The sequence below is a fragment of the Osmerus eperlanus genome, chromosome 1 (assembly GCF_963692335.1).
Source record: "Osmerus eperlanus chromosome 1, fOsmEpe2.1, whole genome shotgun sequence".
NCBI classification, from domain to species: Eukaryota; Metazoa; Chordata; class Actinopteri; order Osmeriformes; family Osmeridae; genus Osmerus; species Osmerus eperlanus.
In genome coordinates, this window is record NC_085018.1 from 14211423 (window position 1) to 14234014 (window position 22592).

General features: G+C 44.7%; 1 protein-coding gene and 1 non-coding gene across 2 annotated transcripts; one reads left to right on the forward strand and one right to left on the reverse strand.

Moving 5' to 3' along the window:
* Positions 1-1117: 1117 nt before the first annotated feature.
* trnat-cgu (transfer RNA threonine (anticodon CGU)) lies at positions 1118-1189 on the forward strand. Its single transcript has one exon. It is a non-coding gene; the product is annotated as a tRNA-Thr (tRNA).
* Positions 1190-8482: 7293 nt separating this feature from the next.
* lrrc38b (leucine rich repeat containing 38b) lies at positions 8483-22352 on the reverse strand. The gene is made up of 2 exons (XM_062461663.1): positions 21358-22352; positions 8483-10500 (listed from the first exon to the last, which is right to left on the reverse strand). Exons 1-2 carry the CDS (start codon positions 21977-21979, stop codon positions 10250-10252), a joined length of 873 nt encoding a protein of 290 aa, XP_062317647.1. The 5' UTR covers positions 21980-22352; the 3' UTR covers positions 8483-10249.
* Between the last annotated feature and the right edge of the window lie 240 nt (positions 22353-22592).

A 22592-nucleotide genomic window follows, 5' to 3' on the forward strand; every position in this document is an offset into this window, starting at 1 on the left:
AAGCTTCTCTTTCTCTCCTTCTCTCCCTCCTTCCTCCATCCCGCTCTCCATCACTGGGAAGGAGCCCCGGGGCCAGAGTTGCAGTCACAGGAGAAGGCTTGGGGCTGGGTGGCTAGACTGACAGGAGAGAAACTAGAGGAGAGAGGGACCTGGCATTCATCAGCAAGACTTTACTCCATCACCCCTTGTGTTGATGACTACTGAATGCCATGCACATGAAATTACATATTATTATTCACATCTTATTATTCAAGGATCAGTCATGCATCGTTTGAATGGTATTTTGAAGTCATGGGACCAGTCTGTCTTTATCAGGCACATGTGCAGACTAAGTGAAATCTCAGCTATCACCAGGCACAGTGGATGATAAGCTTAGCTCTGGGAAAAGTCATTGCCTTGACATGTACAGGAGGTGAACAAGGACTGGGTGAAACCATGAGCCTTTCCACTCTTATAGAACCAGCACGCATTGTGATGTACAGTACAGCACACTCCTTCTTAAACCTTATGGAGCGCTCTATTTGCTTTTTGCTGGCTCAACACTATTTATCTTCAAACTGTAACTAGGACAAATGGAAACCTGTATTTATTTATAGACGTGCCTCTGTAACGCTGTGTTCTGTTTGATGATGTATCTACTGGAAACAGTGTCTGATGCCTTCTTTATCCAGCTCGCCATGTGCTGTGGTGATCAATCAATGCCGGAGCACAGATACGTAGATTCATTATTCGGATGGTTTTGGTTGCGTCACGGCGAGATTACGACAAGTCACTTTGTCGTTTGTTTTGTTTAAGAGAGGCCTGTTGTTATCGCCCCTGTCGTCTAGTCGCCGTGTTTCTGGCGTTTCGTACGTGAGGGAAATCATCGCAGGTGTATGATGAACGGGTAATAGATTGGCAAAAGAAATGACTCAACGTGAAAGCTGTCGGCAGACTTCTCTCTCCGCCTGTAGCTCTGCTCCTCACATCTCCGCCTGCCTCCATTCATCTTTAATGTGTTTGCTTTGCCGGATAAATGTCCCCAGATCAATCAACATCACTCACGAAGTCGGAAGAGCCCCATGTGGGTGATTGAGTTAAACTCCAGTATCACATTTCTAGATGGTGAAGAGACAACGGCATGGTGGCCAAGTGGTAAGGCGTCGGTCTCGTAAACCGAAGATCATGGGTTCAAACCCCATCCGTGCCTTTATGCTAATACTGGACGTGTTAGGGGGGGGCCTTTGTTATGAGTTACCCTACCATATTGGTTTAGGTATATATGTCTCGTGTTAGCCTGTGTTAACATGTGTTAGCTTTCAAAAAGTGTAACTGAAACGTTATACTTAATGAACTTCTGTTAATACATTTTTTGGTAACACTTTATAATAAGTCAACGCTTTTTGGCATTTACAAAGTATTAACTAATAGTTAAATCTTTCTAAAACATTTTGAAACATTAACAATACATTATTAAATAGTTAATAATCTTATTATTAAACACTATGTTGATCATTAATAAACACTGTTAAATATTATGGATTTTATTCATAATACAATTCATAAGGTGTTTGATAACTGCATTATCATACTTTCTAGACAGCTTGTTAATATAGTTGCAAACCAGTAGTTTAAAAGGTGTTAGTGGTACATGAGCTCGTCACCAGTACAAGTGCAGCTGATTGCTCTGACAAGATGGCGTCTGCTCCAGATTCGCCGTGTTTGATTTGGGCTCTTCCCACGTATTGTTGTAGTAACGCTATATAAGAAACCAAATGTTTACTCTTCGACAGGTCTGCAAACGCTTTGTTGCCTCAATTTGTTAAAACGATTTGTTTGTAAACCTCGACCTAGGGTCTCGGTTACAAACGTTTTAACAAATCTCTGCTTTCAAAGGCGTTCGCAGACCTGTCGAGGAGTAGCTACACATTTGCAGTTTATTACAGCCATTTTTGGAAAATAAAATACAGCTTTGGGTAACCAACTTTTATACCAATTCTACTGTATTGCTTCTTAATGGAAATAAAATACTATTTTATTACCCAGGTAAATAAATTAACAGCTATTTCTTCTAAAAAACAAAAACACAACATCTATAGGCCTATAGTCTTTCTATAAATGCTTAATAAGGCACAGATAGTTCACACTTTAGATTAGGTCACGCAAAAGCCTTAACTAACAGTTAGTAAATGCTTTATAACTTGCATTACTAATCAGAAGTTGCATCATTAGTAAGTCTTTATAAAATAGTTGTTAAGATATTTGCAAAGCATAGTGTACATCCTGTATTCGACTTGGCATACATTAATTAAAGACATAAGTAAATATGTTGTTAGTTATTTACTCATGCTTTATAAAGGTAATGTAAATGGTTTGTTCACCATTTGCTAATGCTTTCTATACCAGCTCATGTACCATTAACACCTTTTAAACTACTGGTTTGCAACTATATTAACAAGCTGTCTATAAAGTATGATAATGCAGTTATCAAACACCTTATGAATTGTATTATGAATAAAATACATATTTTTTAACAGTGTTTATTAATGATCAACATAGTGTTTAATAATAAGCTTATTAACTATTTAATAATGTATTGTTAATGTTTCAAAATGTTTTATAAAGGATTAACTAACTATTAGTTAACACTTTGTAAATGCCAAAAAGCGTTGATTTATTATAAAGTGTTACCAAGTTTTCTTTCAAACTGAGACATTTCAAACATCAATCTGATGACTAGCTGGTTGATAAAACAAAACAGATGATTTAACCTACAACATGGTAGGCCTCCAAATCGTATCTTATGTTCTTAGATAACGTTTACATTTTAATGGACTGACTTTTTTCCGTTGAAACTGTCCAGTCAGAGTTAAACACAGTCTAGTCTGAGACAAGGTGAGTCTCGCCTTACCCCGCAACCTGACCTACCCTTCCTCTCCCCCTTCTCTCTCTGGGAAACTGGGCCATTATTCATTGAAGCCTTCCTCTCAGTCTCAAATTACTTCCTTCACAATCCTTAGAGTTTCCTGTCTTGATTTCCAAGTCACAGTGGGTAACAGAGTCCCACTCGAGGGCAGGCTTAGATGGCTCCTCAGAATCAAGATTAACGACTTAATCACCAGTGGGAGTGAGACAGACCTGTGGAAAAAGACTCGCCTCACGGTCATGTGATATGACTGACTTAAAAAAAAAAAAACGATTGGATGGATGGGGATGTGTGTGTAATGCAGTGTTTGGTTTTCTAAGTGGGATAGATAAGTAGTCGTTCCAGACCGATATCTTGGCCCTCTGAAAGACTATTAATGTCATGGCGGAGAATGGGTCACTGCTGGAGTGGAAGATTAATGTTGTAATAATAATGTACCGGATTCATTGAGCAGATGTACAAAGGAGATTTGAATCAGCAACCTCTTGATCTGGGGTCAAGTGCCCTAACCACTGGGCTATACCCTCTCGAGAAGATGGACTGAGATAGCCCTATACCTGGTGAGACTCCTCTGAACATCCCAACAGAGGGAGGGAGGTTAGAAACAGCGGCCAGCTCTATCAATGCAGAGTTAAAAAGGAGAGAGATCTTTTTTTTCTATATGCCAGGTCCAGTTAGTTGTCAAGGGAGAAGTACTGAGAGCGAGAGAGAGAGAAATAGAGAAAGAGACGGAGAGGGAGAGAGAAACAGAGAGAGAGAGAGAGAGAGCGAGAGATGGAGATAGAACGAGGGGCTAGACAAGCAGAGTTTTGGGCCCTGCTTCACCACACCTCTTCCCTCTCTCCCTCCCTCTCTCCCTCTCTCCCTCCCTATTCCTGCCTCGCCTTCCAACATCCCAGGCCTCCAGCTGTGTAGCCATGACAACCAAATGAGGTAAATGGTTTGCAGGAGAATCCCTATCGCCGCCCCCCGTAAAGCAGCAGGGTCTGTTTTCTTTATTGGCTGGCTCAGTGAGTGCAGCACGCCTTTCTCTGTCTGGATTTACCTAATTGGACTGATGGGCTTTCCACAACATACCGTCCTCTTCCTCCTGCTCCTCCTCTTCTTCCTCTACTCTCCTTCCTCATCTTCCTACTGCTTCCTGCTTCCTCTTGTCTCCCTCCTCTCCCTGGTCCTCTTCCTCCCATTGTCTTCCTCCTTCACTTTATCTTTCTCACCCTGCACTTCCTCAACCTCATTCTCTTCCTCCTCCATCTCTTCCCCCTCCTCCTCCCCCCCCCCTCCTTCTTGTCCCACAGGACAGGATGTGGAAAACACCGAGGTGCGTGTGAAAGCACGTGTGGAGACTTGATTCACAGTCCCCAAGAGAGGGACAAGAGCGCAGGCGGCCGCCAAGCTCCTGCATGCCCTCACGTGAAGCGAGCCGCGTGCCGCGTGGCACACTTGGCTCTAGCCTGCTGTCATTTATGTGTGGAATCGCCTGAGCTGTGGGGAAAATCGACTATCATTCTGAATGTGAAACAGACCAAATCAAATGTGAACATTCACGTGAACAAATTATTTCATCATTTCCCCGTTGCATGTTTTTCACGTTTATTGTCGGATACGTCCCATTATTGAGCAGTTTAGTGCGTTTTAATTCCAATGTCATGGATGTATCTTTAAGGTTTTTGTGTGGACTGGCTGATGTAGATTGGAATGGGAGAGCTTCATGTTTGTCGAGTCATTTCTTTCACTGTTTATCACTCTGGCCAAAAATAGAGCAACATTTGCATACCTGCTGTGAGACAACCCTGTTTTGTCACGCTAGATACTAACCTGGGGTCTTACTAGATAAGATAACAGCTGGGAACAGCTGAGAACATAGAGCTGCTGTTATCTACAGCAATTTCATGAAGAGTCAGGGCAGTTACATGTGGGGCTGGGTGTGCGCATGTGTGTGTCCCGGAGAAGAGAGATAGAAAGTATGTGTGTGTCCTGAAGAAGACAGAGTGTGTGCCTCAGAGAAACAGGAGAGAGTGTGTGTGTCTTAGAGAAGCAAGAGAGAGTGTGTGTTTGTCTTAGAGAAGTGAGAAAGAGACTGTGTGTCCTAAAGATGAAAGTGAGAAAAGAGAAAAATAGTGTGTGTCTTAGAGAAGATAGTGTGTGTGTGTGTCCTAGAGAGAGTGTGTGTGTCCCAGAGAAAAGAGAACAATTGTGTGTGTGTGTCGTAGAGGAGAGAGACTGTGTGTGTATGTCCTAGAGAAGATAGTGAGAGTGTGTATGTGTTCGAGAGAAGAGAAAGAGAGTGTGATTTCATGTGATTTCACGTGTGATTTTCATCAACGTGAGTTTCCAGCAGCTGACTCCAGTGCAGCTATTCTGTCTCCACCCTCATCCTCCTTCAGACCAGTAAGGAGACGCACGTCCACGCTATTTTTGGACTTTGCTAGATGCAGTGATGTAAACTGCAGGATCCAAATGTGACAACAGCACTTTGTAACAGTGGTTCTCAAAGAATACGCCATGACCCCCCGGATAAAGAAGGAACTATTTCTTTGTTATGTGTGTATGTGCAGGGGGGGGGGGGTTGAAATGTGTTTTACACCAGCAAAGGGGGACTGACTGATATAAACCATTTGTAGATTATGTCTGTGTATGTGTGTGTGTACATGCATCTGTGTATGTTGTTACATCACGTGGGGGAAAACAAGACAGATATGAAGCAATCACTTTCAAAAGAGAGTTTTATACTAAACATTGACAAACACATATGGTACACTATTTGCCTGACAGTGTCGTGCTGTTGGGATTTACTCTGCAGGTATTGTAAGATCATCGACAGAGAGAGACAGAGAGACAGAAGGAGACAGAGAGAGAGGGGATAGAGGGAGAGATAGATGGAAATAGAGAGAGAAAGAGAGAGAGGCAACAGCAGTGAGAATTTCAACCGTTTGTCGTGATTAGGAAGCACACATATCAGGATAAGCCTAGAGGATTAGTAAAATTACATTATGTTAGACTTGCAGGAATCATTCACAATATATTTTCCAGGTGCATGTGACCTACCCAGAAAATCACTTTGCATGATATATATACATATATATATATATACGTAAATACAGAAAGAATCTATTCCATAACCTTTAATAGAAAAATATACATATGAATCTGAAAAGCAGTATTAAAAATTAAAGTTACGTGCTCCTATGTTCTTTAGTAAATAACAAATCATGTTGTATCTAATAAACACAATAATTGACATGCCAGCTAAGGATCAAAGCTAACTTAATCTTATGTAATGCAAATACACTGTAACTACATAGTAGTTGGAAATAATCTATCTATACAAATTGTATTTCTATCATAAACCACCCAGAAGAATAGGTGGTCAAAACAAATGAATAATTGTTGAATTGTAAGACATAGGCTGTTTGGTATATTTATACGCTACTCTGTAAGGGAATGAAAACTTTGGAACCTGCCATCACTGTTACCATAACAAAGTGGATTGTCTCTATGGAAACCTTTTCACAAGTGTGTGATGAGTCTCAGGATTGAAAGATGAGTTATCTATATAACACATAGATATGGCCCTCCCACAAAGTTCTCACTATTCATCTAGTTGTGTTTTAATTTTATGTAGATGCAATACTTTGCTACAGCACAGTGTTTTGAAACTGAACACAGGCAATAATGTCTATTAGCATAGATCTCAGTAAGAGATCAAATCTGTTTGTGGCGTAAAGCTGTAATGTTGAATTGCCGGTATAGCATCTGCCTTGTAAAATATCTAATACTTTTTGAGCAAACGCCCACTTTTTTGCACTGTTTACACTCATAGATAAATAATAAGGCCACATAGTTTTCTTCAAACACTAAACACATCACTGGAAACGCATTACATTACTTTAGTTGTGGTGTAGCAAAACAAGATGCCTGAACAAAATTGTTAGGATCGCATGGACGTATTTTCTCTCCACTGCAAAATACAACAGTCAAGTTTACCTCCCAGTCGCATGGCTTTTTTTGTCTCCTCTGCTTTTTGCATTCAAAAGCTTCTCCAATCCTGAATTATTCATGTCTTTCTAGAACATGGATGAGCAGCACAATAACAGAGAGAGAGAGAGAGAGAGAGAGAAAAAAATATGAAAGCCTGAATTGAACGACAGATGGTTAACCTTTTCATGTTCCTGTTAAATTTGCCTGAAAACGCCTAAACAGCATACCCAAAGTAAATTGGAAGCTGTTCTTGAACCATTTGGAGTACATGCATGTAAATGATCTCTTTTGAAAGCTGACACTCTGAAGTTATGTCCCCTGTTGTCAGGACCCCTGTCAGTCCTTCTAGTGTTGAGTAATAGAAGCTTGAACACAAGGAAAGTGAAAATTTCTATTTCCGCCTAGATTTTGTTTTGAAAACAGAGGCCTGAAGAGGCCTAGAGGTGGTAGGTATTATCTGGAAGACTAAATTGGACCACAGGTTGAAGCCTTACCCAATTCAAATCAAAAGTCAAACATAATACCACAATATATTCATATTTGACACATGTTTTTATAAGAATACATCCAGGAATTTTCTAAAAGGGTCTTTTGGAGACTCCAAAATGACCCTTTGTAACCAAGGTCAAGGTCAAATAAAAAGGTATTATTTTTCATAATTGTTATCTCTGGCCCATCTCTGGTACTTAGAAATATCATATATAATAGCTAAATCCCTAATTAGTAATACTGAAACACAAAAACTGAAGCATGAACACATTGGAGTGCTTTATCTGATTCCAAGGATTGGCGCACAAAGAACACTGATTCTGTCAACCATATTGCGCAATCGACTGTTATTTTGAAGGCTCCACAGACGCATACAAATGAGGTATTGGCATTTTCAGCTAGCTGTCAGCTACAAGGCTAACGAGCTAATTTCAGAGCCAGTCGAAGCCAGTTCGAGAAATTTGTTTAGAACGAGTGTGGGGGGGGGGGGGCGGGGGGGGGGCAGGACGCACAGACCTAGTTGGCTTTAGAGGGCTGTCAACGGGGCATGGAAGCTCCTATTGGGTCGAACAAGGTGTCAATCAAAAGGGGAGGGTTCAACGGACATTTTGAGACCTTCATTTTGTAAATACTCCGTTGATAAACCGGACAAAATAACACTTTTATGTGAACAAGTTGTTTCTTCCGTCGGCTAACTTGCATAATGAAACAAAGGATAATGGCTATTCATGAACGTAAAACATTGTATTTGGACGAATTACTTTACATGGTTAGATACTTTGAACCCTTGGGACTTACGCAGATCAAGTTTTGATGGCATGATTTGCACACCTGGACCTATTTGAACAACTTAGGGTGAGTACAACTTTTTTCTTTGGCATTGTTGAAGGAATGTTCACCGGAAAAAGACGTTGACTTTGCTTGCTATTGTGACTTGATCTTGAATTGGTTTATTTCAATGGAAGCACAAGAATCGTAGCTTTCCAACGATGTATAACATGTGTAGCGTCTAAAAAATATATTTGTTAGAATTTAGTGCGTCGTAACTGAGGAAGGGGGAGGCAGCATTTTTGTCTCGCGGGCGAAACAGGAGCGTAAACAGGTTAAGTATACCTTTTGGATGCCGAGAGCTTGGCGACGGCTAATACAACGTCTTCAAAACGGGCTGAGGATTTGCTAAGAACTTTACTGTAGACTTTTAGATTTGGTTTCCCTCCAGAAACAGGGATACATATGCTTGGACTTCCTGGGTGTGAAGCATCCTGGTTGTAGAGTCAATAAAAAGCTGGAAGGCTACGTGTTCTTCCAACACTTTCCCTTCACACGAAGCCTTCCAACTCTTTATTGACTCTACAACCAGGATGCTTTTTTCTTGTCAAAGCTCTCATGGCATGAATGATCATCTTAATACTGATACTTAACTGCCCATGAAACAGACACTTACATGCCATCCATATTTCATATGCCTCAGGGCAAGACAAATAAATATAGTTTGAATATCTTGTGGCCATTGCTTTTTATTAGGATTCATGCAAAGTGAGAAGGTAACAAAGGCTCTCAGTAGAAGAGCTGTGTTGCTACTTTGTACAAATTTCCAAAACACTAGAAACAAAATGGTGGGTTTCTAAGTGGAGGAATCGGTTCATAAACTCAGCTGGTTGATGGCCTGTGTCAATCCTTGATGAAAACTTAGACGTCAGTGTTTGGAAGTAAACTGTGATCCACACCATGAAGACTGTCAAAGGGATTTTACATTTACATCAAGTAATTGTGTTTGACTATACTGCAGCCACTTGCTACAGGACTAGCTCTATCATGTTATACACAATGAAATACCCACATTTATAATTCCCTCTCATCTACTCCTTACCTTTGGCAGATACAGGCAGCATCATAGTTCCACCATTGAATTTGGGCTTGCCCAAAATCAGATGTATAATGTTCACCATTTTATAAAGTGCATAATTTGACATATTGATTCTAAGGAGTAGTATGTGCTATGCCCGCACCTCATTTACAATAATTGAAAGAAATATCGTGTGATATATTGTTTTCTTTTTGTTTACACAATTCACAATTCTTCTCAATCTAAGCAACATATATCCTTTGGAAGATGTATATATTTGTCAACCAACTAAATATTATTGAATCATGATCCACATTTGTGAATACATGATTGTGTCTCAAAAATAAAATAAAAATAAAATAAAACATGGGTAGACACACAGAGGAGTCTAACTGCATATGATAGATACGTGACACATTTGAACTCAGCACATCCATCTTACCAAGACCTTTTCTCTGTCTCAACCAAGCATCCCACGAGAGCAATACCGTCCTCTACTATTTGCTGGTGAAGCAGTGAGGCATGATGCTAACTTGTGCTGCACAGTCCAGGACTAGACTAATAATGCTGAAGACTTCCTTCAGAAGGCAGGAAAGGCCATACAGTTGTGTAGATAGCTGGCAGTCTAGATGCTGAGGACCTTGTTCACAATGACATCCTTCTACACAAACCAAACCACTATCCTGTACCACAGTGGATCTGAGGTTACAGGGCAACACCACAGAATTCTGTCATAATCCCCACTGCCTGGGATGCTAATACTTAGTTCTAAGATTCTCCAGCTGTCCCACAGTAACACTTGTTAAAAAGAAATCTGTCTCGAAGCACAATAACGTCCAGAACAGCCCCCTCCACCAGAACACCTTCCATGATGAACCACCGGGGGTTCACAGCGGTGCTACACCTGTCAATCAAACAGCCCGTCTCACTGTCAGCTCTCCTGATTGGTTCCTCAGCCAGACAGACCAGTTGCCAGCACCGCTGATGGTCACAGCTTGTCAGGCGTTCCGTCCGTCCGTCCGTCCGTCTCACTCCTCGCTCTCCTCCTCGTCGCCCTTCTTGGTGCCTTTGCTCCAGCGCTGGAAGCAGTGGACGGTGGATGCCAGGAAAAAGCTGGTCATGATGGCCACCACCGACACCGAGATGCCGGAGAAGATGATGATCAGGAGGTCGGTCAGGGTGAGGGTGACCTGGCACTCCCGGAAGCTGTCCGTGGAGAGCTGCGTGAGGGCGACCCGTCTGCCATCCATGGGCAGGGAACACTCCATACCCTCCACACCTGCAGGGGGCGATAGCCATGTTAAAATCCCATTGCAAAACACAAAGATGAAGGGAAGAAATGGTGTTGGATTAATTATAAACACACAGGAGGTGTATAATTGTGTGTCTTGTATCCGTGTTGTGGTGGGACTTTTAAAAAGGAATGTCATCAGAGAATCTCCATGTCCTTTGAAATATGTGTCAGACTATTTAACAGAAAGGAACTTGAGGATGGAAATCACTCTTTCCCGAGGTGACCGCTGCATCCAAATAAAATGGACAGAGACAGTTTTATAAGACTCTGACTCATCCTTGACTCTCCTTTATTATTTAATGGAGGTGCTGGATTCATTTCAGATTGTGCAAATTATCATTCTTGAGGGCAAATAGAAGTCAGTTTGTCTAATGTGACACCTACAATCTACATTATTTACAACATTGTCCAAGACAGGGAACACCTTGACACAACACAAAGCACACGGCTACCATGTCCTTTTCCATGAAGTCATTAGTTCTGAGTCGCCACAATTACATCAACTGTGGATCTTTGCCAAGATGGTCCAATTTGTCAGCTCCAAGTAAATATTTTAAGTACTATTGGCATGGCCTCTACTGTGGGTTGACATTACAACAGAGTGCTGGCAGAGTGACAGAGGGAACTAGTTCGATTCAGTATTACACAAATGCATATGAAGTAAACTCAACACAGTTTCAAAGAGGTTTTCAGCTGTGGAACAGGTGGCTTGTACGGTTTTGGACCTATGATTTGGCAAATCAACACCTTTTTTGCGCATGTGTAACAAGGCAAGCGTTGCTATCTCAAGAGGTTAATGACCGCTGTAAAAAGGAAAGGATGTCTCTACGAGATTCATTTGAATTAGCTTACAGTCACACTATAATATTACAGTTTATAGTCAGTGTTGTAGGATTGGAAATATTGTAATATTGTAACACAGTGCTAAATGTTATTCTAACTAATTTGAAAAAACCCAGCACACAATCGAACATATGCAGTCAATGCATGAATATGTTGTTTTTTCCACAGATACTAGCCTACTAACAAATGTCTCTAGAGGAATGAATTAGTGAACCCGAGGATTAGAAACAACCAAATTTATGAGCAATCCAAATGAGTGAGTTTATTGTTTTAATGCTTTTTTGGCTTAAAAATGTTTTTACTAATGTCACAAACTCATTGAGTTGAGTCACCAAGCTCTTGGGGTGAACATGACACTCTTGCTGACCCCAAACATGGACTCATACAAATAAGTCATCAAACTTATATATATACTGTATAGATATATATATATATATATATATATATATATATATATATATATATATATATATATATATATATATTTACGTATATTTTGATTAAGAATAAAAATTCTGCTGATTTAAAACTTCTACCCTCCAGGGGTAGAAGTTTGATCCCACTTGTCAACCAAAATAATTTTTAAAAGCAATTGTGCTGGAATGAAAACCTACAAATGGTAAATGAGCGCCACTCAAAGGGCTTTACATAGTTTCCCTCTCATTCACACAGCAGCAGAGCTTCCATTCAAGGCCCATTGGGATCAACTTCGGGTTCAGAGCCTTACTCAAGCACAGGTCTGCACACGGACTGAGGAGTCGGGGATCGAACTGTCAACCTTGTGTTTAGCGGACGACCCTCTCTACCACCTGATCCACAGCCGGCGTTACAAGACAGTGACTCTACAGGAACAGGGCTGAGTGAGCTCGGTCTATTCTGTGGAAGCATCAGCGTGCAGGGAGATGTCAGAGTGTACAGGTATTTGATTCTGTAATATGCTGTGGGCACCTGGGAGGCAAACCACATGTACGGTGAGTGAATTGACTACACAGAGAGGGAGGAAGAAGCTAGACTCGATGTCAATGTTAACTCACTGGTGGGCAGACACACTGTCGAAAGGGCGTAGGAGGATACTTTCCATAGATGCATGCCAAAGTTTGTGCACTTTGCCGCACACTCTCTCTCTCTCTCTCTCTCTCTCTCTCTCTCTCTCTCTCTCTCTCTCTCTCTCTCTCTCTCTCTCTCTCTCTCACACACACACACACACACACTGTAGGCACATACACACAAATGATCACTTATAATCACTATAATTGGTTAATAAAGCATGCCAGGCATCTAACATTTTGCTACGGTGTGAATCCTGTAACCCTTTTATTGTATAAGCTGTGCAGTACTGCTCATCCATTTACTGTGGCTTCATTCCCCATGTGAAAACCTCCTAGGACTGTCTTACATAATCAGGCATATGGTTTCCAAACAGCACATTTCGAAGTTGCATCCCCCCCAAAAGAAACATACGAATGTACTGCATGACAACTTCAATAAGGTTCGGGAAATCATCCTCTTTGTAAATCTGCTAAGCCTCAGTACAAAAGGCTCAGAGACTTTCTAAAAGGATGTCCTGACTTTGTTCTGCTCTGTGTGTTTCATGGAGTGATGCAACATATTTTGCGACATCTTTCCGTGGGGTTGCATGAACAGATAAAAGCGCAGATTTATTAAAATCTGAAACTCAGTTGTGGGATTATCACTAAATTGAAATTATTTCACGTAGGATTGTGGGATAGCGATTCCATCATATTTATCCCTATAAGAGTGGTAGAACATTTATATTCCACTAGATATTACGTGCACTCATTGTATGGCAAACTCATCTCCTGAAGCCTACACCACAGGGTCTGTCTCCCTCCATGCAGTCACTCCCTGGCTCTCCCTCTCCATCCATCCTTCACCCCGTTTTCTCTCTTTCTCTCTCCCACATTTCCGTCCTCTCGCTGGGCTTGATTAATGAGAACTGAGACCCAACTTGTCTGCTTAACATATGGCTTCTGCTCTGGAGTCAGTGTGTGAAGCTCCCCTAGGATCCTGGACAGCCCTAGATATCTCAAGCACTAAAGAAATCCACTCTGGAGGTGACGGTGGATATTTTAACCACTTTACCGCATTATTCTAAAATATGGGCTGAGTGAAAAGGAGTGACGAAAAATACAGACAATCACCGAGTTCAAACAGAGCACCAGTACTGCACACAGTGGAGACACGGTATAAGTATCCAAAAAGTATACAATATAAACAAAGAGTTTGGAAGTGATTGTCATCTGGGTTGAACAGCCTCAGGTTTGCAGCCAGCTCCTGTGGGCGCCAGATCCCCTCCCAGAGGAGTCAACTTGGGCGGAAACATGTTATGCAAAGCCCCTCGCGTTGCGTAACACTGTCGAAACAGGAGCGGGCCACTTCCTAAAGCACTGTCTGTGTGCGGGAGGCAAACTGCCAAACGTAAAACGGTGCTGGTGTGGATGTGTGGAGATGGAGGAGTGTCGAAACCTTGTCTGGAATGACCCTCAACCTGTCAGGATCTGGAGGATGTGTGGGATCATGTGACCAAGTGTCCACTATGACAATAGGTCATATTACCTTCCATATAGACCACAGAACCGGGCCATATTACCTCCCATACAGACCACGGTATTGTGCTATACAATTCCCTATACATGCATACTACAGTATTGAGCTGTATGACCAGCCATAGACTACAGTATTGAGCTGTATGACCAGCCATATACAGTATTGAGCTGTATGACCAGCCATAGACTACAGTATTGAGCAGAATGAACACCTTTAAGGACCCCTCCATGATGTTTCTGAGAAGACGTGTTCCAGTGTGGGCCCTGGCCCTAGCCCTGGGCCCTAGCCTCAGCCCCTTGGTCCTGGGTCTGGGTCCCCAGGTACCTGGGTCCCTGGTTCTAGGTCCCGAGCTGTGCTCCTGGTTCTGGTTCTACCAGGCCCCGGAGTCAGTTCCAGTGTCACCTAAGGCAGACAGGTGATGGATTACAGCCAGGATTACAAGTCTCCCGGGAGATAGGCTGTCAGTCAGTAACCCGCTCCCTGTCGCCTGTTGATTGATCCACCGGACTGTGGCAGGCTGATATCGGAGGCCCGTCTCCTTTTGCCACGGCAACGCCTGTCCACATTGATCTGCCTGCAGATAGCAGTGAGAGCATCTACACCACGCGCCTGTCTTGGCAGGAAGGAACAGCGTCTTTGTTGCAGTTGGACCCCCCTGAAGTGTGTATTTACAAACGAGAGCGGCGATATCCAGTGTGTTCTATCCTGTGGGTGAGAGGGACTAAGTAAACAGCCTTGGCATCCGGGCAGTGTATGCGAGAAGAAGTCTTCCGTTACTGAGGCCAGACAGATCTGAATTCATAGAGCAGACAGAGAGAGATCATTATCACACAGGGGTGGTTGGAGAGGAGGACTGTCCGGAGGCAGAGTATTAACCTTGGGGGAATATGATTAGGGATTCAGAGAGACAACGAGAGAAAGAGAGATCGAGAGAGAAGGAGAGAGAGAGGGACAGGCAGACAGACAGAGAGAGCGGGGAGTGCAAGAGGATAAGAGAGGAGGCAGAATGTGTGGATGGCCAAAGTGACAAGCCTCTGTGTGACAGTGAGGTCAAGGGTGAGTGACTCAAATCAGGAGGGTTTTCCTTCTTCTGCACGAGGACTAGCCAGCCTCACAGTCTTTCAGCAATTCTCTCAGCACACACAGACGTAGACTGGCTCATCAAAACACACATCAACACACACACACTCACAAGCACGCGTACACACATCCGAAATAACGCTATCCATCTGTAATAACTGTTAAACGCACACTGAGCGATTTCCCTGTTTTGTTGTAGGAACAGTATTTATCTAGTATGTGTCTCCAGAATAGACCACGTGATGCCTCAGAAACCAACAGAAATAAACAGACTTGTCTCCTCACAATGTCAGTGTTGTCATCCTTCATGTTGCGGTTCAGACGTTTCCACCGCCATTCCATTCTCCACCAGTCCCTCACTTTTTCAACTTTAAATAAACATCAAATGAGGCCAACGTAAAGCTGGCTCCACTCCCATGTAATTGAAATAGAGGTGTCTCTCACCCTGTCCTTGCGGTAGGCAGAGATAGGCCTTTTTGCACTATGTAGGCCAGCAATGCAGCCGCATCATATTTTGGAGCAGCGTGATGTCTCAGCGTAACAGGGCTGTGGGGAGCAACCTGATAGGGTGGGACGGGAACATCACACCCTGACCCAGTCACCTGACCTGAAGCTTTGTGGCAGAGCGTTAATAACAGTTCCATTTCGGTCCAATGACACGCTCTCCGTTTTCCCGACCCTGACCGGACCCCTTCCCCACACTGTCCTGATCTCTGTCTCTGTCTCTTTCCTGTACTGCTCTATCCTACTCTTTCCCATCCTATCCTATCCTGCCCTACCCTGTCCTGAACTACCCTACCCTAACCCACCCTACTCTACCCTCCCTAACCTATCCTACCCTAACCCTCTCTACCCTAAGCTACCCTGGCCTGTAGTTCTGTCTCTGGTTACCCAGACCGGTGTGCCAGTGGGACTGTGTCTCTCTAAATTATCCATGGCCTTTGTTCATCCTTAACCCAAGAGCACTGGAGACAGCAGTGGATTATGTTTACAATCATCTCTGCCCTGAATCATTTATTAGCATTTATCAACATTAGGAGCCGGCAGAGACGCAAAGCTAGACCCAACTGGATCCCCGAACAAGCCCAACATCAGTCAGACCAAACAGCTTGTGGAAGACAGTAAATAAATAAATAATAACAATACTACTACTACTAATAATAATGTGCCTTTCTTGCACTCAAATGGCTACGGTACAGAAAAAATGATTGTAAAATTTACAATCATAAAACATAATATATAATAATAAGAACAGACGCAATTCAGTTGTAACAATTCAAAACCTTAAAATGACCCAGTGAAGGAGCATTTCTGATGGGAACAGGCAGAGAGGGTCATGGACACTAGCTTAGCCCTCACTAGCTTAGCCCTCACTAGCTTAGCCCTCAAGATCCTACTGAAAACCCATGTCAAAGTTACGAATCAGCCGTTGTTGTTCTATCAGTAGTTTCACTTTAGATGGCCAACACACAGATGGGATGTGCTTATGTCAACATATCGTGCCAGTACCAGAGAGCCAGAGTACTCCTCAGATGATATGGATTTGGGGTGTGTAAGCATGTAAACACAGGCGTGTGTTCAGGGGTCTGTTTAATCCATCAAATCCCAGGGTTTTGGATTACTAACCACCCACACAAACAGTCAGTCACTTCATCGGGCCGTCAGGAAGCACATAGTTCAGCGGTAATCAAAGTTACAAGTATCCAGTACTGTAGACTCAAATGAGAGATCGGATAGCGGAGAAGGATTTAAGCTCCATAGATTCGTTACTGCAACCGTCATGCACCCCAAAAGTTGTAGAATGTAAGATGTAGTATGTAAGATATAGCATATAGTATGCATTGTCTAGTATGTAGTATGTACTGTGTAGCGTATAGTGTGTACGATCTAATATCCAGTGTATAGGATGTGGGATGTAACAAGTAGGATATAGTATTAAGTGTGTAGGGTGTTATATGTCACCAGTAGTATTGTATTTAGTGTGTATAATGTGTATACTGTGTATTGTGTATGATCTATAATGCAGTGTGTGGCATATAGGATGTATGATGTACTATGTACCGTGTAGGATGTAGTATGTAGAGTGAAGGATGTAGTACATAGCATATAGCATGTTATGTGTATGATGTAGTCTGTAGCGTGTATGATTTAGCAGAATAGTTTGTAGATTTTGGCATGTATGATGTGAAATGTTGTATGTACCATGTCTGTGATGTGATTGCTCTCTAAAGAGCATTGATAAATATTGCTCAGCTTAGTCAACCACGTCAACCACATTATCTAATGATCGCCCATCTGGCTCTGCATTACACACACACACACACACACACACACACACACACACTGCACTGCACACACACACACACACACACACACACACACACACACACACACACACACACACACACACACACACAGTCTCTCACATAAGCATAAGAACACACAAGCACACTCTGTCTCACAGACATACATGCACATAGGATAGATTAGACTGAAACCCTTTTCCTGTCAGGGTAGCTTATGTAGTTGCTCTTAACAACTACATAAGGACTGTAGGTGTCACTGAAACATTCCTGACTCCACCCCCCATCATGCAGAGTGTGTGTGTGTGTGCAATGTAGTGTGTGTGTGTGTGTGCGTGTGATTGTGCCACAGTAAGGATCTGCAGTCCTCTGTGACCCTGAGACAGTGATTTGTCACGTGCTTTGGGGAGTGCAGCCTGGGAGTTTTGCCGTTTGTTGTTTGGCCACGCTGAAAATTGTATTTTCCTTAGGTACACACAGACTTATTATAACCTCATCTATATAAATTAGTGACACTGCTGCTTTACAACAAGCCAAGGACTTTCCGAAATACAGATTCAGCAGTGAGAGTGAGACGGATAGGGAGAAGTATCTGGAGGTGGAGAGAGAGAGAGACAGCGAGAGAAGGGCAGGGGAGGAAGGAGAGAGAGAGGGAGGAAGGAAGGGAGAGAAACAGAGACAGAGTGAAAGAGAGAAAGAAGAACAGTAAAGGAAAGAGAGAGCGAGAGAGAGAGGAAGGGAAAGAGACAGAAAGAGAGAGAGAGGGGTGGAGTGAGAGAGAGAGAGAGAGAGAGAGAGAGAGAGAGAGAGAGAGAGAGAGAGAGAGAGGAAAAGGAAGGAAGGAGAGAGGCATAAAGAGAAAGACAGAGGGAGAGAGAACGGAGATCCTCGATGCACACTACACTGGTGGCCAGCTCTCCCAGACCAGACAGACAAACCTGTCACTGATGCACTTCTAAGTGTTGTAGGTGACGTGTACCTCCATGCTAACACAGCCAGAGAGGGCTCACACCGGACCCGGGGCGTCCTGTTGGCAGCTATATCTGCTGCTTGGCTGGGCCAGGCGGGCCCCTGATTGCTGCTGTTGATGGGTGCTTGGCCCACAGCTCTGGTATCATCTGTTACAGGCCGCGGCAGACAACAGCAAGGGGCCTGGTGATGAATTCAATTGCGGTCCCTTAGCCAACAAAATGAGACTAGCCTTGCCAGTTCACTTTCTTCAGTCTCTCAGGCACTGGACAAAAACTTTATGCGCATTCTTTGAAAAACTGAAAAATAAGGGTTTTCTGCTGATGGTGTTCGTGGTGGGGTGTGTGTGTGGTGGCGGGGGGGGGGGGGGGGGGGGTTATAGTTGCCAGCCAGAGCAGGGTAGAGTACAGTCTAAATATGAGGAACTCGTTTCTTTTGTTCAATGTCAGCAGTTTGCAGCAGTGAGCGTCGTCACCAGAGTGGACGTTATTAAAGACACGTTCCAGGCAGGAGATCCACGGTGCTTCTGTGGACTTGGTCACCTCTACAATTATAGACCTCTTAGGTTAGTCTTAGAATGTCTCTCTCTGCCTTTCTTCTTCACTCTCTTTCCTCTCTTTCCTTACATGTCCCTGTTTCCCTTTCTATTACTCTCCTCGTTATCTCTCTCTCTCTCTCTCTCTCTCTCTCTCATCTCTCTCTCTCTCTCTCTCTCTCTCTCTCTCTCTCTCTCTCTCTCTCTCTCTCTCTCTCTCTCTCTCTCTCTCTCTCTCTCTCAATTTTCATCTCTCTGAGATAGCACACACTATGCATGCTGGCTGGCTTCCCATAATAGCCTGTTTTAATCATTGCAGATTTACAGTAATTTGACCACAAACAACCTCCCCAAGTCCTCGCAATGGGCCTACATCTCTCACATCTTTATCTTTATTTTTAAACGAACATGATGCAACGATTGTGTTGCTCTGTGATTCAATTTAGCATATTTGACAGAAACAGCTGGTTACATTTACATTTAGTCATTTAGCAGACGCTCTTATCCAGAGCGACTTACAGTAAGTACAGGGACATTCTCCCCAAGGCAAGTAGGGTGAAGTGCCTTGCCCAAGGACACAACGTCATTTTGCACGGCCAGAATCGAACTGGCAACCTTCAGATTACTAGCCCGCTTCCCTAACCGCTCAGCCACCTGACTCCATCAGAGTCAGGTGGCTGGTTTGCATCAGAACAGTACCGACTCCTTAAGGATGTATTGTTGCGGTTCAACAGTGATCCAGACCTAAAGGAAGCAATAATAAGACAATTCCAAGTTCAGAAAGATTGCATTCCATTGACCTATAGGGTAATGTCAGAGGACTGCAGCCTCTCAATCTCCCATAAGCTAAAAAAGCTCAGCTGTGGTCTACACTGGGGATGCATGTGACTCAGAGTTCAGAGAGGGAATAAGGGCATATTGCTCTCAGCATTCATGTACTACACCCAAGAACCAATGGGAGCTTGACGTTGGACAGGTCTGCACACCTGCTCTGTGCCCACTGAGTTGAACTCAAAACAACACATCCCTCCACCGGGAGCATGTACTGCATTGAAAGTTAGCAGTGGGCCACAGTGCCTGATTCATTCCGAGTTGCCTTCAGGTGATTGCGAATGCAGCCTGCATCACTCTGGGATAGCCCTGAGCAGTCCTCTGCGTTCTCAAGGACAACATTGATGAGAGACGGACCTCCAGCACAAAACACCCCCTCCCTCTTCCTGTCACTGTTTCTTTAATCACACCACGAAGGAACAGCAGTTAAAACCAGGGTGTGATGACTATAGTCTGAGAAGGATGAATTCGTAATGTGAGATGACCTGTCAAGTACTGTTTGCCATGATACAGTCTGTGTGGCAAGTAGTGGAGGTGATTTCCTGCTGTCTCGACTGTGTCGTCGTTAGATTCTCCTTTGAGAGAGAGATGAATGGAAACGGATCGTCATGACATCCTAAGAATGAATCGTTGTTTGCTGTTGGAAGCCCAGAATCACGGAACAATGACCAACATCTCCGTGCAAGCAGATTCTGCCCATGGAGGACCACTGTCGTGGGAGCACCGTCATCTCCCCAGCCTCTCCTTGTTTCACAGATGTGTCGGCTGAATGTCTCAGGAATGAGTATTGCTGAGACATGGTGGAAAGAGAGATGAGTGAGGGAGAGAGAGAAAGAGAGAGACAGAGAGAAAAAATAGAGCCAAATAAAAAAGATAGGCGAAAAATGGAGAGAAACAGACAGAGAGAAGAGATAGAGACAAAGCTAGAGAAAGAGAGAGAGAGAGAGACAAGTAGCCAAACCAGAGAGCAGTATAACTAGAGAGAAAGAGAGACAGAAAATGGCAGTGCTCACGCCAACACATCAGCCAACACTGTTACCTAACAAACTAGGCTGGGAAAACTGAATCAGAGCAGCGTAAAGCTGGCACAGGCTCCTGTCAGGAGAGGGCTCGGTGCTCGTGGAACGCTGCTCATGTCAACACAACTCCTAATTGATTCATTAAGTACAACAACATCAGACCCTCACCCAGAGGAGAGGAATCAGGGGTTAAGCATGGGACAGAGCTAGCAGAATTTCAGGCTTGGCAAACTCATATATCCTACCTAGGCAGGAGGCAAACATTTTTTCTTTGTCTGTTTTCATGACGTCCCCTAACTCCACAGTGGATGAAGCAGCATTGTTTAGGTCTGCAGAGAGTGTGAGAGAGTGTGAGCACACACTCCCCCCCCCCCCCCCCCCCCCCCAGAAGGTGAGCTTTGAGAAGCTCTCGCATTGTCTGTCATTACTCATAATCCCTCACGCTGTGGGCTGAGGGGGTGGGGGAGGGAGACGGAATTAGAACAGAGGAGGGGGGTTCCTCTCCTCATAGAGCTAATATAAATAGACCAGGGGCACGGCTCGGCGGAGGATTTGCGATGATAACACCGCCCTAGAGCTCCAATCCCATCTCCTGTCTTACTTTGTTTTTTTTTATATATATATATATATAGGTCAAGTAAAAGGTCAAACGAGACCACCCTTCTGATGTTTACAAACGGTACGAGACACTTACCGTTGGGCAGCTTGTGGCTGTTCTCCATCAGCCACTCAAACAGGTTGGCAAAGTTGCAGTTGCACACCCAGGGGTTCCCCTCCAGTCTCACCACGCGCAGGGAGGGCAGCTGGCTCAGCGCCCCCACCTGCAGGCCCGACAGGGCGTTGCGCTCCAGCTCCAGCTCCCGGAGGGAGGTGAGCCCCAGGAACGCGTCCTCGTTGACCGTGCTCAGGTACGGGTTGTTCCCCAGACGCAGCTTGATCAGGCTCCGGGACTCTCCGAAGGTCCCCTGGGGGATCTCCGTCAGGTTGTTGCTGCCCAGGTCCAGGAACACCAGCCTGGACGAGGTGCTGAGCGTCCCTGGTTCGATGCGGGAGAGGGAGTTGTTGCGCAGGTCCAGGTAGACCAGGTCGCTGTACAGAACCAGGAAGTCGGAGGGGATGCGAGGGATCCAGTTGTCGGAGAGTAGGAGGCGGCGGACGTCCAGGGGGATCTGTTCGGGCAGACGGGTCAGCCCTCGGCCGCTGCAGTCCACGGTGTGCGGGTCGGGGCAGAGGCAGGTGGACGGGCAGTTTTCCCCCGAGTCCAAACGAAGGAGCAGAACCAGAAGACCAGGAGCGACGGGGTCCAGCGGGCACATGGCAACATGATCAAGAGGCTGAGGGGCGAGTGAGGACGTGGAGGCTGGGGGCGAGGGAGAGAGGGAAGGGCGGCGGGACGGGAGAGCGGGGGGCACTGGGGGTCAGAGGGCGGGAGACGAGGAGAGGGGAGGGGGAGGGGAGAGCGAGAGGGGGAGAGGGGGGATCAATCCTCGCGGAGGGGCATCCTGCGGTCGGCGGAGGCTGGAATTGGTGGGAGGGCTCGAGCATGGAGCGGAGAGAGGGCAGCGGCGGACGCTGGTTTTCCGGGAGATCGTGTAGCGTGCAGCCTGGGCAGAGTAGCAGACTGCTGGCTTTGAAGGAGCGAGGGGAGGGAGATAGCAAGCAGTGGGAGGGTACTGGAGAGAGAGGGACGGAGAGAGAGAGAGAGAGAGGGAGGGGGGGAGGGAGAGCAAGAGAGGGAGGGTGGGAGGGAGGGAAGGAGGGAGGGAGGGAGGAGGGAGAAAGGGAGGGAGAGAGAGAGGGAGAACAAGAAAGAGAGGCAGAGCAAGGGAGGGAGGGAGAGAGAGAGAGGGAGGGAGAAAGAGAGGCAGAGCAAGAGAGGGAGATAGAGAGAGGGAGAGGGAGGGAGGGAGCGCTGAGCAGAGAGGGGAG